At 36.2% G+C, this 14847-nt stretch overlaps 1 protein-coding gene across 1 annotated transcript in view; it reads right to left on the bottom strand.

The window, feature by feature from the left end:
• Positions 1-438: 438 nt before the first annotated feature.
• Positions 439-14847, bottom strand: part of CPD (carboxypeptidase D) — a 77622-nt gene continuing 63213 nt past the window's right edge. Inside the window, exons 14-21 of the mRNA XM_059147377.1 lie at positions 13719-13854; positions 12748-12879; positions 12015-12110; positions 11848-11912; positions 7294-7425; positions 6576-6761; positions 6117-6216; positions 439-4530 (exon numbers count right to left, since the gene is read on the bottom strand). Of these exons, the coding sequence (XP_059003360.1) occupies positions 4304-4530; positions 6117-6216; positions 6576-6761; positions 7294-7425; positions 11848-11912; positions 12015-12110; positions 12748-12879; positions 13719-13854 (1074 nt within the window). The 3' untranslated portion in view covers positions 439-4303. The remainder of the gene's footprint in view (positions 4531-6116; positions 6217-6575; positions 6762-7293; positions 7426-11847; positions 11913-12014; positions 12111-12747; positions 12880-13718; positions 13855-14847) is intronic.

Raw genomic sequence — 14847 nt, 5'->3', positions numbered from 1 at the left:
CAAAAACAGAAAGCGGATGGTGAATTCATCACCACTGTGCCTAATGCAGCAGGACACATTATAAAATGTGGCTTATTTGGAAAAAGGACAAAGTTTTTAACAAACAAGTTTGAAATGTGCACATAAACTTTTCAACAGTCATTTTTGTGGTGTTTCTTGTGGAGTGATTGGACATGTTATCAATCTAGCTGAGCCACAAACAGAAAGGAGAACTCTGGCTACTATACGATGTGATTATTTCAGAAACAGCTTTCTTTTGAGTAAATTCCTGAAGACAAAAACACTCTACAGGTGACACTCTATGTTCCTAGCCTACTATTTTCCCCCTAATATAGGGAGGAAAACGAAATACATAGCTTTCAAACTGAGACAATAATCTTTTCTTGTCTATTGCTTTTGAAAAAAGATTAGGAGACAAAACACAAAGAAAGACAAACATCATAAAATAACTTTTATACAGGATTAGTAGATCTGTTTACATATAAAAAACAGAAAGGACCTTGTTACAATTAGATTTCACATAAATTACACAGATTGACTTTTTAAAACTACTATTCAACTTCATTTAGAGTCCCTTTTAAAAATTTCATTTTGAAGGCACAGTGCATGAAATAAACCAAAGACTGAAGCACTTGAGATGAATGAGTGTTGGGCACCTCAGAGAAGTTAGCTATAGAATTGTTAGGGAGCCTGGGAATGTCACTCGGACAAAATGGAGAGGTGAAAAGTTGATTTTTACTCTGAGCATAAAAAAATACCATTATATCATACCTCCAGAAAATCTGCGCATGGCCAGCACAGAATGTAGCTAGTACATTCATGTTATGCCATTTATAAAAGTCATAATCATACATATTTACATAATTTATATCCAATTGCCTTAAAATGATAGCCTATTTTCAAATTTCATAATATGTTCTGTCTAATCAAAATCAACTAATAGTATTCTGAAAATCAGGTGGAATATTAATTAATTATTGCTAAAGATTGGAGGAATGGGTGTTGGGAGATATTTCTTTATGAACTGGAAATCCAAGTTTAATTGACATTAATCAAGGGCCCTAATCACCACCAAAGAATCTGCTACAGTTAAAACAAATCAGAAACTCAAGGAGTTACAAAAAGTTGCTAGGTAGAAAGTCACCAAACATCAACCACAGTGGAATTTTTTGTAGTAGCAATAAAGTTACTATTTTTAAAGCAATCTACCATAGGCAGGGCACCATCACAGCATTCATAGCCAAGAAGCTTTTAATACAACAGGGGCAAAACCTGGCAACAAGTGCATATCTGGCAACAAGAAGTGGAAACTATTTAGTATTGAGAATAAATTGAAATGGAGGAGTAGGTCATGGTTACTGTGTAAACTGGTATTAGCTCAGAAACACAATAAGCTCAGGCACAAGGACTACCTTTTATTTATTTGTCAACTCATAATGATTTTTAAGTTCAATATTCATTAATTCAGCAAATTCCATCCAGGTGAAAGTTACCAAAGATTAACCAATCAATCACACTGGGCCAAATACACATTAAGTTTCCTTTCTGGAGGACGACAAAGTCGCAAAGCAAATTCCCTCCAGTGAGAAGTGCAAGCATTCCTCAACGGGACGGGATCCCAAACACTAAGCAAGTGGTCAGCAAAACACAACAAAACCAAAAGGGGTCTCCACCCATTTGAAATTAACTTGAGTTCATCTTACCGAACTGCATAACCAGTACAAGTACATTTACACAGGCAGACGCTTTGAAAATTACCTACTCAATCACTTTGCTTTTATTAAGGAGCTGGGAGGTAAGAAGGCTTACAAACGGATCACCAGGACAAAAAACATGCCTTGTGAGTAAAGAAAGGCACAACTCCGATTTGGGCCAATTTCTTAATACTGTGATACTTACTTGCCTCCATGACTCCAAGAAAATGGAAAGTCTCTAGGAGAAACACTGAAGAAATGCATTCCCTATTCCATATGGCTTCAATGCCTTAAGCAGTTAATGTGGTCTAAAATTAGAGCCACAAATAAGAGACAAAGTGGGACTGAGAACACAATCTTAGTAGTCATGACCCTATACATTCATGTTCAAAGCTAACACAGGCTGAGAAGGTCTTATTTTCCAGAGCAACACATGATTTAGAAATTCATTAAAGAGTCAAGATTTATAGCAGAATTTGGTTTTACTTTCAGGAAAAATTACTAAAAGAACTATTTGTGTGTTCACTTCTAAAAAAAATTGTATACATGCTTAAAGACACGGACTCCAGCCACTGTGATGAACAGTTAAAGACATGGTTATTTCAAAAGAGAAATGAATTTAAAAGGCACCCTCTAGTGAAGACCAATGCTAATAAAGAAAAGGCTGTCCCATCAACTTTGTTTCATTACTACCTACAATGTCCCAAGCAGGACCAGCCACTCAGGCTCTTTGTTGGTTTTGACTTTGCGCTCTTAAAAAGTAAAGCTAAAAAGAGCAATGCTACCACATCACCTCCTTAAAGAAAATGTAAAGTATTGTTCAAAGACATTAAATCATGTATATTTCATTAAGTATTAGTTGTATATGTGGTGTGGTGAGAGTGGGTGGCAAGGGCTCAGAATTTAGAGTTGTTAATACTAGGATTAATATCAGAATGGCTTAACCTTGAACCACCCAAATTTATCACAGATACTAACAGGTGTCATGACCTCATTATTCCTGCTAAACCAAATCTCTTTATATAAAGCCACTTTGGGCGCATTCCTCACAAAACTTGGAATGACTACACAGGTGATAAGCCATTCCATATGAAGGCTTTGGGATGACCAGTACATTAATGGATATAGAATACAATTTGAAAGGATGACAGCAAGTTTTTTGATCCCCTGATTTAGTACAAATTCAGCAGCAACTTGGCCATTAAAAACATTCAAAGGTATTAAACCATTAGATCATTGGTAAGACTCATACTTACAAAAAGCATCAATTCCATTGAAAAGCATGATATGATAGACACAGTAAAATGCAAATCTTTCAGGTCTTTGCAATAACCTGAGTGGCAGTGAAGATGATACTTTCTCACCACAGTGTTACAGCACACGGCAGTCCATTGTTTACACTTTTTTTTTTTAATGGAGGGAGCCATATTTAAATGCTTTCAATTGAATTCTTAACAAAACTGGTTGATCAAAAAGAGACTGTCAAATGAAACATTAGGACAAAGAACCCAATCATTTGCAGAGGCCTATATGAGTAAGACGGCCCAAGCTATTTCAGTAACAGTAGCATATCCGTAGGCTTGAACTGGAGCATGAACCATACGTATTTTGTGTTCAAATGCCGGTGAAAGAATGTGCAAGTAGGTCTCTTCTACACTTCTAGATGTTTTCAGTTGTACATTGCCGGGTCATCTGAAAGCCATAAGTGTACAACACAGAAAAAGGTTCAAATTTAGGAAATATTAAAGAATTAGGCATTCCTAGAATAAACTAGTGCTTCACAGATAAAAAGCAGCAGCACCTGTGGGATCATTACCAAGTTGAAAGATATGCGACACAAGTTTTAGCTTTTGGTAGATCTTCCTCTCAGTTCTATTCAAATGGACATTCAGATCTTTTACAGCAAATTCAACAAGTTCTCCCTTAAAATGGGGGTATTTAGAACTTTGCTAAACCTTATAAGAGAGGTAGTGAAATCCCGCTTTAGAGCATAGCCCACCAGTTCTGATCTAACCTTGGAAAAAGTAGAAAGCCAAATGCGGAAGCCCATTTATTCATTTCCTAATGTTATATATATTTAAAAATCAATTCAGCCTCCATTAAACCTGAATAAGAGAAACTCCAGCTATTTAATAACTAGAGAAAAGTACTTCTCAGTAGGTTGAGAAAACCTTGAGTTTTTAAAGCTTTATGTCAGATTCTGACTGCTGTCCCTGCCTAAATGTTTCTGGATTCTTTTGGCCATTTAAAATAAAGAGAAAAAGTCAAGCCACTAGTAAACACCTGATGTGCAAAATATAACATCCACTAGTTGGCTTTATAACATAAGCTCCAAACAGCTCATCTTAAATTAAAAAGAAAAACAAAGTGGCTGTCCCATCTGCTGCATAAATAGAAAGCAGATTTTTTTTTTTTTTTAAGGTAAGAGTACTTAAAGGAGGGGAAGTTCAAAACTGCCAGCCAAATTCACAGAGGATACACATATAGCAAGTTAACTTCCCAAAGCTCTTTGAAGAAGCAAGAGAGTCTCTCTTCTTAATGCAGTGTCTCCCAAAAGGAACTGTAATTTCACTTGGTACTTATGCTGGGAGATGTGTGGAGTCTGTGTTTCAATGTTTGCTAGAATATAGTGTTTCCTCTTCAGTGTCCGTTTCATCCTGGAACTCATGGCTTAAGAGGGACTTCTTGGAGCCTGTTGACATCATGCGAATTTCATCTTCATACTCATCATGATGCTGCCTGAGCCGATGGAAGCCATCCTTGTGTCTGTTAGACTTGATGGAGCAGATGCACCAAATAATGCAGGCTGTGAGGACCAAGGCTGACATGGTGGCACCTGCCAAACAAGATCACCATGTGAGTGCTGTTCCACTTGAAGCATCTAAATAAGCTGCTCACAATGACACTTTTGATGATATGCCCTTTATTTAATTTTTATTTCATACACTGAGAAACAACCTTTTATTATTACATAGGCAGTACATGTTTACTATGCAAAATTAGAAAAATAGAAATAAACAAAACACCAAAACCCCAAGCCAAAACTCCACATCACATCTCCATTAACTAGAGATCATTTTTTTTTAATTTTTAATTTTTTATAAATATATATTTTTATCCCCAGGGGTAGAGATCATTTTTAACAACTCTCGTGAATGTACTTCCAGAGCTTTCTTCATGCATGTGTATGTATACACATATTTTTCTTTTACCACAGTGAAACCAAACTGTCTACTGTTCTACAAAGGGCTCTCTATCAGTGACTTCTACTGATCCTTTTCAGTAAATTTTACCTCATCCCAAACCCCTCATTTATTCAAAGTATTTATATACAGGTTATCAAAATAAGAGTCTTAGTAACAGAAAATAATAATAAAATCAGAATAAAAATTAAGTTCATGACAGCAAATGGGTGGGAAAGCCAGATTTAAACCACTGCTGACTCCTAGCTCATATGTTTCTAACCACTAAGTTATTCACACTTTATCTGATTCAAGCTAGTACTCCTTATTTTAAATACTCCACAACAGACTCTATGATTTTACCATGTTTCCAATATACCATTCTCTATTAATTAAGAATCTCTCCCCCCCACACCCTATAATAAAACTTGGCTATTCTGGGTCAAGTCCAAATTGCACTTAGAAATGAACCAAGGTTCTCTGTGTCAAAAAGATACAATACAGCAGAGCATTTATTATTTTACTACATTTTTTTTTTCTTTCTAATCTCAGTGATTCAAGCTATGGCACAAATTAATCCTGGAGAAAACAAATATTTCTTCCTTCCAGGATCTTAAAAAAATAGACTATAAGTCAAAGTCCAAGGAACTTATAATCTTAATATAAAGCAAATGATTCATTCAGTAAACAACTCTTCATTAAGGCCTATTCCATGCCAGCCATGGTCCTAGGTGCTGGAAATGTAGATAAACTCCCTGTTTGCTCAGAACGATGATGTTTTAGTGGGAAAGATCAAATATAGACAAGTAAATGACTAAATATATAATGTAATGTCAAGTGGTAGTAAGTTCTATAATAAAAAAAAGTGGTTGGAGAAAGTGAGAGGGGGACAATTTTGGCTAGGGTGATCAGGGAAGGCCTCTTTGTGGAGGTGACATTTGAATATAGACCTGAAAATGTGAGGGAGAAAGCCATGAGAACACACATACGGGAGAACAGTGTTCCAGGAAAATCCAAAAAAAATGTTTAGATAAAGAGATATTAGAAGAAAAGTGATCAGCTTCAGGTGATGGGGAGGTGAGCCACTCTCAAACTGGAATGTCAGAACTGGTTTTACTGATTTTTCATTTTATTTTTCAAATTTTTACTTAAATTCTAGTTAGTTAACATACAGTACAATATTGGTTTCAGGAACAGAACTGGTTTTAATCTCAACTACTAAAAATTTAAATTTCTTTACCTGATACAGTTACCACAAGCTCCCTTGGTAAACCAAATATCCGGTTATCTGTGTCAAAGACTATTACCACAGAACTAGCCGCGTCATGATGCACAAACACCTAGAGGGATAAAGTGTAACAATCATGAAAATGTTTACTTTTCATATGACTTTTCATGCAATATAAAGAATTATGAAAAAGTTTACTTTTCATACAGTACAACTTTTCATAAATTGTATCCCAGAACTATTCCTAAGGCCTTTATACTAAACCAAGGAGAATAGTCATTGTCCTCTGAAGTATATAAAATGTTATAAAAATTTCCTTTTTGTTGCTGAAGGATAGAAAGATAACAAGATATCATAATCCAGAGTTAGTTACACATTTTATTTCTTTATCCTCACAAGAGTTTCAAAATAAAAAGGAAATACTATTAAGATTAAGAATTTATATGATACTATTAAATTTGAGTTTCTTACCTGGGAATGTTGTTGCTGATACCCATCAGCGATGGCATTGATATTATGGACACCTGGAGCTAACAGCACATGGAAGTAGCCTCCTTCTTTTGTGTGGACCTTTATTCCTTCATTGAGTACAATGACTGCTTTAGAAATTGGTTTTCCAGTTTTATCTTTAACAAAACCATGGACTCCTTTGTGAACCTGTAAAAAATATTCAAAATATAAATTTGTTTCCAGATATTCTCAGGGCAATAGCTTGCGGCATGACAAAAACAATACACAAACAAAGCAACAACCCCCCCCCACCACCAATAAAACTGACTTGTTCGTCCTTCACCACTGATTCTGGCCTTGTTTGCTACTCATTCCTTGCTTCAGAGCAATAAGGGATAAAAGAACTCTGATACAATCAAAACCTAAAGCGTTAGGACCCAAATATTCTGATGTCTTGAGGATTTACTTTCCACCACAGTACGCTGTCTCTGCATGACATTCAAATGAACAAATGTGCAACATCTCAAAGGGTTTAATTATCTCAATTACAGCAGATTCCAGATATCTGAAATCATGGCACCTATTTAGGTGATATAAATTCAACAAGACTCTTTCTATATATATATATATATATATATATTTAAAAATAATACAAATTATTAGTAAAACACTAAGAACCTGTTTTGATAAGGCTTTTCATTCCTGGGAGTTTTCTTCTAGTTAAAAGGGAAAGGCTCACCTCCACCAACATGCTAAGAAGAGACTTCTTATTTTCTGCCCACAAGGAAGGCAGTTGTGCTGCACTAGGAAAGTAGCAGCAGCTTGTGTATACTGTGATTTCCGGACAGTGGCCATAGGTGACACTGTAATCCTGCAATATAAAATTCAAAAACAGATGTGGAAAAATTAACAAATAAAAGAATGAGGCTATGTAATCCAACATATGGAATAGAAAGAAAACTTGGGTAAAATAAACAAAGAATCTGTAAAGCATTTTACAGCTAATATAAATAAACCACTCAGTATTACAATCAGTCACAAACATGGCTGTTGCTAAGAGAGTCCCTTAGACTAGGGACTAGGTCTAATTCACTGCTGTATCTTCAGGGCTTGCCACGGTGGCTGGCAGGTAGAGGGGGCTTATTAGGGTTTGTTGAATAAATCAGTGAATAAATAAGTGCATTTGGATAGCTAGCTTCCCCCTCAACTTCAGAACTTCACAGCTGTTCTTGGAGCCTGGAGGCAGAAGCTCGAGCATTTGCCCTCTGATACCTTCACCCTACTGGTGACAGCAGCCATTGCTTCCTGGATAGCTATTCTCCAGGCACAGCAACTGCTTGTGTGGACAGGTTCCAAAACCCAACTTACCACCTTCCCCCCAAAAACCCCAAACCCATCCTTTCTCCTTATTCAGTTAATGGTATTAACTCATGTTCTCACACAGACATGAAATCTCTTGTGTCTGACTTCAGTTTCTCACCATCATTCATAATTTGCCAAATCCTGTCAATATCTCTGCAATATCTCTGTAACTTCATCCTTTGACTCCATTCCCATTTTCACCACCCTAATTGAGGCCCTCATAATTCATTGTCTAGGCTGCTCTTCACTTGTCTCCCTGTACCACAGTCTCTCCCTCCTCCAAACTATCCTAATCCATTGCTGAGAGATTAATTTTTCCATAGAAAGTTCCAATCATGTTATTATATACCTGCTCAAAACCTTCAGGGGCTTCCCATTCCTTACTAAAACAAAGTATTCAGAGCCCCAAACTCTCTTTCCATTCTTGTCTTCTGCTGCTCTCCATTACACCTCCTGTTCTAACTAAACTAGGCTGCTTATTGACTCTGCCCCTACTGCTTCCACTTTCTGGAATGTTCTGCTTCACCATCTCTACATCCCAAATGCCATTTCCTCTATGAAGAGAAGACTGTATCTCTAAGTATAATCTTTTCTGTCTTTAACTTCTCATGGCACGCTGAGAGTTGCTCTCTCTGAGATCAAATCAGTTAATTCTGTAACATGGTTATTTGTACAATGGGATAGGATTTATCACTAGTAGAGCAAAGTGCCTCACATGTTAAGTTCTTAGTAAATAAAGGAGAAAGAAAGGTAGGTAGAGAGGAGTATGAAGTCAAATTTCTAGTTGTACATGGTAATAAAATGATGAGCTAACCACCCATCTGCTAACAACTCGTCACTAATTTGAAGTGGGTGGACAACCAGTTAAGATATTATCAGAAAGAAATTAAAGAAAACCTAAGTAAATGGAAAGACGTAACTGAGCTCATGAATAGGAAAACAGTACTAATGAGATGTCAGTACAACCCAAAGTGATCTACAAATGCAACACAACCCTTAACAAAATTCCAACAGCATTTTTTGAAAAGAAAGAAAAAAAGAAGAAAAAAAAAGCCAATCCTCAATTCAAATGGAATTTCAAGGACTTCTGAAGAGCCAAAAACAATCTTGAAAAATAGAAAGTTTAGAGTACTTTCATTTTTTAATTTCAAAACTTACCACAAAGCTACAGCAATCAAAATAGAGATACTGGGAGAAAAACAGACATAAGTACTGATGAAATAGAATTGAGAATCCAGAAAAAAAACATACATCTATAGCCAGCTGATTTTTGACAAGGGTGCCAAGACCATTCAATGAGGGAAAAAATAGTCTTTACCACAAATGGTGCTTGGACAACCCGACTTCCACATCCCAAAAAACCAAGTTGAACTCCTACTTCCCATCATATACAAAAATCAGCTTAAGATGTACCAATAACTGAAATACAAGAGATAAACCAATAAAACTTATTGAAGAAAACATGGAGGTAAATTTTCATGACCTTGGATTTGGCTATGAATTCTTAGATATGACAACAAGAGCATAAGCAGCAAAAGAAAAAAACAGATAAATTACTTCATCAAAATTAAAAACTTTTGTGCATCAAAGGGTATTATTAAGAAAACGAAATGAAACCTACATGCTGGGAGAAACTACCGGTGAATCAAGCAAATGCAAGTGTTTAACATCCAAAATAAATACAGAATTCTTATAACCCAACAGCAAGAAGATAAGCAACTCAATTTAAAAATAAAGGTAGGGTGCCTGGGTGGCTCAGTGGGTTAAGCCGCTGCCTTCGGCTCACGTCATGATCTCAGGGTCCTGGGATCGAGTCCCGCATCGGGCTCTCTGCTCAGCAGGGAGCCTGCTTCCTTCTCTCTCTCTCTCTGCCTGCCTCTCCATCTACTTGTGATTTCTCTCTGTCAAATAAATAAATAAATAAAATCTTTAAAAAAAAGTTTTAAAAATAAAAAAAAAATAAAAATAAAAATAAAGGTATAAAAATACCTTTATAAAAAATATAAAAATAAAGACATAAATAAAATAGACAATGGAGAAACAGACATTTCTCCAAAGAAAAAACAAATGGTCAATAAGCCCACGAGAAGATCCTCAACATTATTAGTCTTCAGGGAAATGCAAATCCAAACTACAATGAAGTAGCATTTCACACCCACCAGGATGGCTGTAATATTTTAAAAAGGGAAATAACAAGTATTGGTGAGGATGTGGAAAAATCGGAACTCTCATACACTGTTGGTGGGAATGTAAAACAGTTCAGGTGCTGTGAAAAACAGTTTGTTCGTTCCTCAAAAAGCTAAACATAGAGTGCAGACATGACCAGCAATTCCATAGGTAGGTATGGACCCTCAAAGAATTGAAAACAAGGGTTCAAACTTATATTGTACACAAATGTTCACTGCCTGTTATTCTCAATAGCCAAAAGGTGGACACAACTTAAATGTCCATCAACAGATGAACCATAAACAAAATGTGATATACATACAAAAGAATACTATTCAGCCATAAAAAGGACCAGAACACTGATACAGGCTAACAAAGTAGACAAACCCTGAAAACATTATGCTAAGTGAAAGAAGCCAGGCACAAAAGGACAAATATTGTATGATTCCACTTACAAGAAATATCCAGGATCTATAAAGAACTTCTCAAACTTAACACACACAAAACAGATAATCATATAAAAAAATGGGCAGAAGACATGAACAGACACTTCTCCAATGAAGACATACAAATAGCTAACAGACCCAGGAAAAAATGTTCATCATCACTAGCCATCAGGGAGATTCAAATTAAAACCACAATGAGATACCACCTTACACCGGTTAGAATAGCCAAAATTAGCAAGACAGGAAATAATGTGTGTTGGAGAGGATGTGGAGAAAGGGGAACCCTCTTACACTGTTGGTGGGAATGTAAGTTGGTGCAGCCAATTTGGAGAACAGTGTGGAGATTCCTTAAGAAATTAAAAAAGAGCTTCCCTATGGCCCTGCAATTGCACTACTGGGTATTTAACCCACAGATACAGATGTAGTGAAAAGAAGGGCCATTTGTACCCCAATGTTCATAGCAGCAATGGCCATGGTCACCAAACTGTGGAAAGAACCAAGATGCCCTGGGGCACCTGGGTGGCTCAGTGGGTTAAAGCCTCTGCCTTTGGCTGAGATCATGATCCCAGGGTCATGGGATCGAGCCCCACATCGGGCTCTCTGCTCAGCGGGGAGCCTGCTTCCTCCTCTCTGTCTGCCTCTCTGCCTACTTGTGATATCTGTCTGTCAAATAAATGAATAAAATCTTTAAAAAAAAAAAAAAAAGAACCAAGATGCCCTTCAATGGACGAATGGGTAAGGAAGATGTGGTCCATATACATTATGGAGTATTATGCCTCCATCAGAAAGGATGAATACCCAACTTTTGTATCAACATGACGGGACTAGAAGAGATTATGCTGAGTGGAATAATTCAGAGAAAGTCAATTATCATATGGTTTCACTTACTTATGGAGCATAAGAAATAACATGGAGGACATGGGGAGATGGAGAGGAGAAGAAAGTTGAGGGAAACTGGAGGGGGAGATGAACCATGAGAGACTATGGACTCTGAAAAACAATCTGAGGGTTTTGAAGGGGCAGGGGGGTAGGAGGTTGGGTGAGCCTGGTGGTGGGTATTATGGAGCGCACGTATTGCATGGAGCACTGGGTGTGGTGCGTAAACAATGAATTCTGTTACACTGAAAAGAAATTTTAAAAAAATGATTGCAACGGCAAAAACGGAAGAAAAAAAATGCTGTCAGAGGTTGAAGGCTGTCTTGTCAAGAAAGCCATGAAGCAGATGCCATTCACTTTGATTATATCAGAAAAAAGTCACCTATTTTGTCACTGAATAATTATAATTTAATTTAATTCTCACTGTATTGTATAGAGCATACCTTCATGCTGCCCAAGTGACTATGCCATTCTGCTCCACGCATTACACCTCCTGGGATATTCTCATCTATAAAAGTATTGAGGGATATAGGATTAACAAGACCTTAAGGTAAGACACCCTCTATACCCAAAAGCAGCAACAGGAACAAAGGGTATAGAAAATATTTACCTGATTTATTTGGGCAACCGGGCTGCCCCATGTGCATGGATGGATGATTATTTGCATAAAGAGATGCCAAATGCTTCAGAGTCTCTTTGTTTTCCACTGTACAAAGAAAAATTCAGAAGTTGGAGAAATTCAAAAGATTTTACTCCAAGTTCAACTTCATGGATGCAAAAGTCATTTTTCTCTCCTTCTAGTAAATCCTGTACCCCACCCAAGTTTATCAAGGAGTTATTATAATAATTGGTTCTATTTCACCCAGGATAATCAGGCAAAGAAGATATACATCTTTCTTATATTAAAAGGTAATAATGGTTAGTTTAAATAAGAGGCTACCACACTAAAATACAAACTTGTTTTGGTGTATTTTACTACATTTTAGGACAACTGGGGCCTACAACAGTAATTCTTTCAAGCTGTATTGAAAACAACACAAAGTACTTCCATATACAATGGCCCCAGACAGATTCAATAAGCAGTGTTCATCTCATCTTAAGTGCAACCAGCCAGTCAAGGTTTAAGCCGGGGTGGGGCGGGGAGGGATTCTCATCTTTAGATCTGACCTCTCTCCTCCAAGTAACTAAGCTGTTGATATATGTACAATCTTCCTAGATTGGTTATTTGCTCATGGAGTGTGCACAAATACTCACGATTTTGAAAAAATTTAGATGGGACATTACTTAATTGAAATTTCCTATCTAAGCTTGAATAGCATATAATAAACTGACATTCTACATACCTGTTTGTACTGGTTTGTCATATGGGTATGTGACTAGTACTGAACCACCATCTAAAGCAACAGAAAGACTGAAGTCCTGTTTTTGAATCAAATTTTCAATGATGGCTTTAGTCTCAGGCTGGGAGGCATTATCTAAAAAATAGTCAAGCATAAAATAACAAGTTTTAAAATTTTAGTATGAATAGCTAAGAAAATACTTTGTATGTGAACACAATCAGAGGCTAATTTAAAAAATACGTATAAAAATACCTTATTACTCTACAAGCCACTAACTCAACAGCATAAAAGACACACTCTAGATAAAGTAGATTATCTTGAGTTTTATATACTTCAGATGATGTGTAAAGGTTAATGATCTAAGCAAATTTAAGAAAATGCTTATTTGGAAACAAAAAGGGATGGATATATTCTCTTCTAAAAAATAATATTGAGACTATATAACTAACCCATCTTTGAAAGAAAATAAAACTTTCAAAAATCGGGATGTTTTTCGCAGTGCAGTTTGCAAGAGCAAAAAATCAGAAAAAAACTAAGTGTCCATTAGTGGGAAAATTGTTGAATAAACTAGAGTATTAACAGCATACTAAGATGTCATTAATAAGACTATGTTAGAGATCTGTAAGTACTGAAATGGAAAGAGATCAGTGATAAAGATATGCTCAATGAAAAAAGTTGCAGAACAATATGTATAGTTGATCCTATTTAAGTCAATATCAAAGACTCCATCAAATCAACATACACAGACATTGTGTGTGTGCAGGTGTATATGTGTGTATACATGTATGTATGCGGGGATAGAGAGAAAATATACCTATTTGTATGGCTAGTGATGGAACCCCTCCAATATTATTGACTGAATTTCTAAGAAAAAACTTGAATTACTTTACGCATCTACACAATCTATCAATCTCTTAGTAAAGAAAAATAAAATTATCTGCAAAGTACTTTAATGGCCTAACAATCAGGCTTACTTGTGAAGTCTGTATCCAAATCTTTGCCATGAGCATTTGTTTGTCCTCTCTTTGAAGTACAGTCTTTCTCTTGTGCCCTCTCTCGCCCATCTGGATTTAGAGAAGGGACAATCACAATTCTAGTCCTGTCAACCAGCTAAAACAGAAAGAGAAATCAGTTAGCTCTATGTGGATCATAAGATACCCTTCCATGCCTCAAACAAAGTCTTTCTTGTTTTAAACAGATGTAAAATATAGGACTAAAAATAAACAGAAAATTCTCTATAGATAGATAGATAGAAAGAAAATTCTCTCTTGCTCTGAACAAATTTAAAAAGAAATATAAAACTACTGCACAACTAATATTCCCAGAGACATCCTGATGATGTACAAAGGGGTCAGAAACCACTGCCTGCAGGCTAAATCAAGCCAGCTGCTTGCTATTGTAAATAAAGTTTTATTGGCACACCACCACACCCATTCATATGACTGTTTTTGTGCTGCAGTGGCAGAGTTGAATAGCTGCAACACAGAACAGCTGTACCACAAAGCTTAAAATCTATACTATTTATCCCTTTATAGAAAAACTTTGCTGACCACTGGCTGAAACCAATAATAGACTGTATTTTTCAGATTAAAAACTGAAATGCATAGTCTAACAAGTATTAGTGTATGTCTGGAAACAATGAGACAGAAGAGCTGAAATCAGCAAAAGAAAAAAAAAGAATTAGATACTTGTCTTACTCATAATAATTTCTCCTTCGGATAATCCATAGGCATCAATACCTACATATGCAGCATTAACTAATTTCTGATATACTTCATCCTATTTATTTCTGAGAGCAAATCAGAATAAGTGATCCCTGGCTTATTTATTCTGTTAAAACAGTCTATAGACTGAAAATATCAGACACACTAAATTCATTGGTTCTTAACTTTCTTCCCTGGGAGAGAGATATTTTTCTAAAGTGTACATGCTTGAGCTTTGCTACAGGTCTCTGGGTATGTGTATATTTTCTTGAACTTGCCAGATAATTCTGACCCTTATTTATCTGAAAACAAATAGCAATCTAGAGTAAGAGTACTACCTTAAGCCTAACTAGACCAAATGAGGCAAATTCTCATAAACTAGAAGTTTTTAAATTCTTGG

The sequence above is a fragment of the Mustela lutreola genome, chromosome 15 (assembly GCF_030435805.1).
Source record: "Mustela lutreola isolate mMusLut2 chromosome 15, mMusLut2.pri, whole genome shotgun sequence".
Taxonomy (NCBI): domain Eukaryota; kingdom Metazoa; phylum Chordata; class Mammalia; order Carnivora; family Mustelidae; genus Mustela; species Mustela lutreola.
Note: the sequence above shows the minus strand (reverse complement) of the source record. Positions and strands in the feature narration are given on the sequence as shown.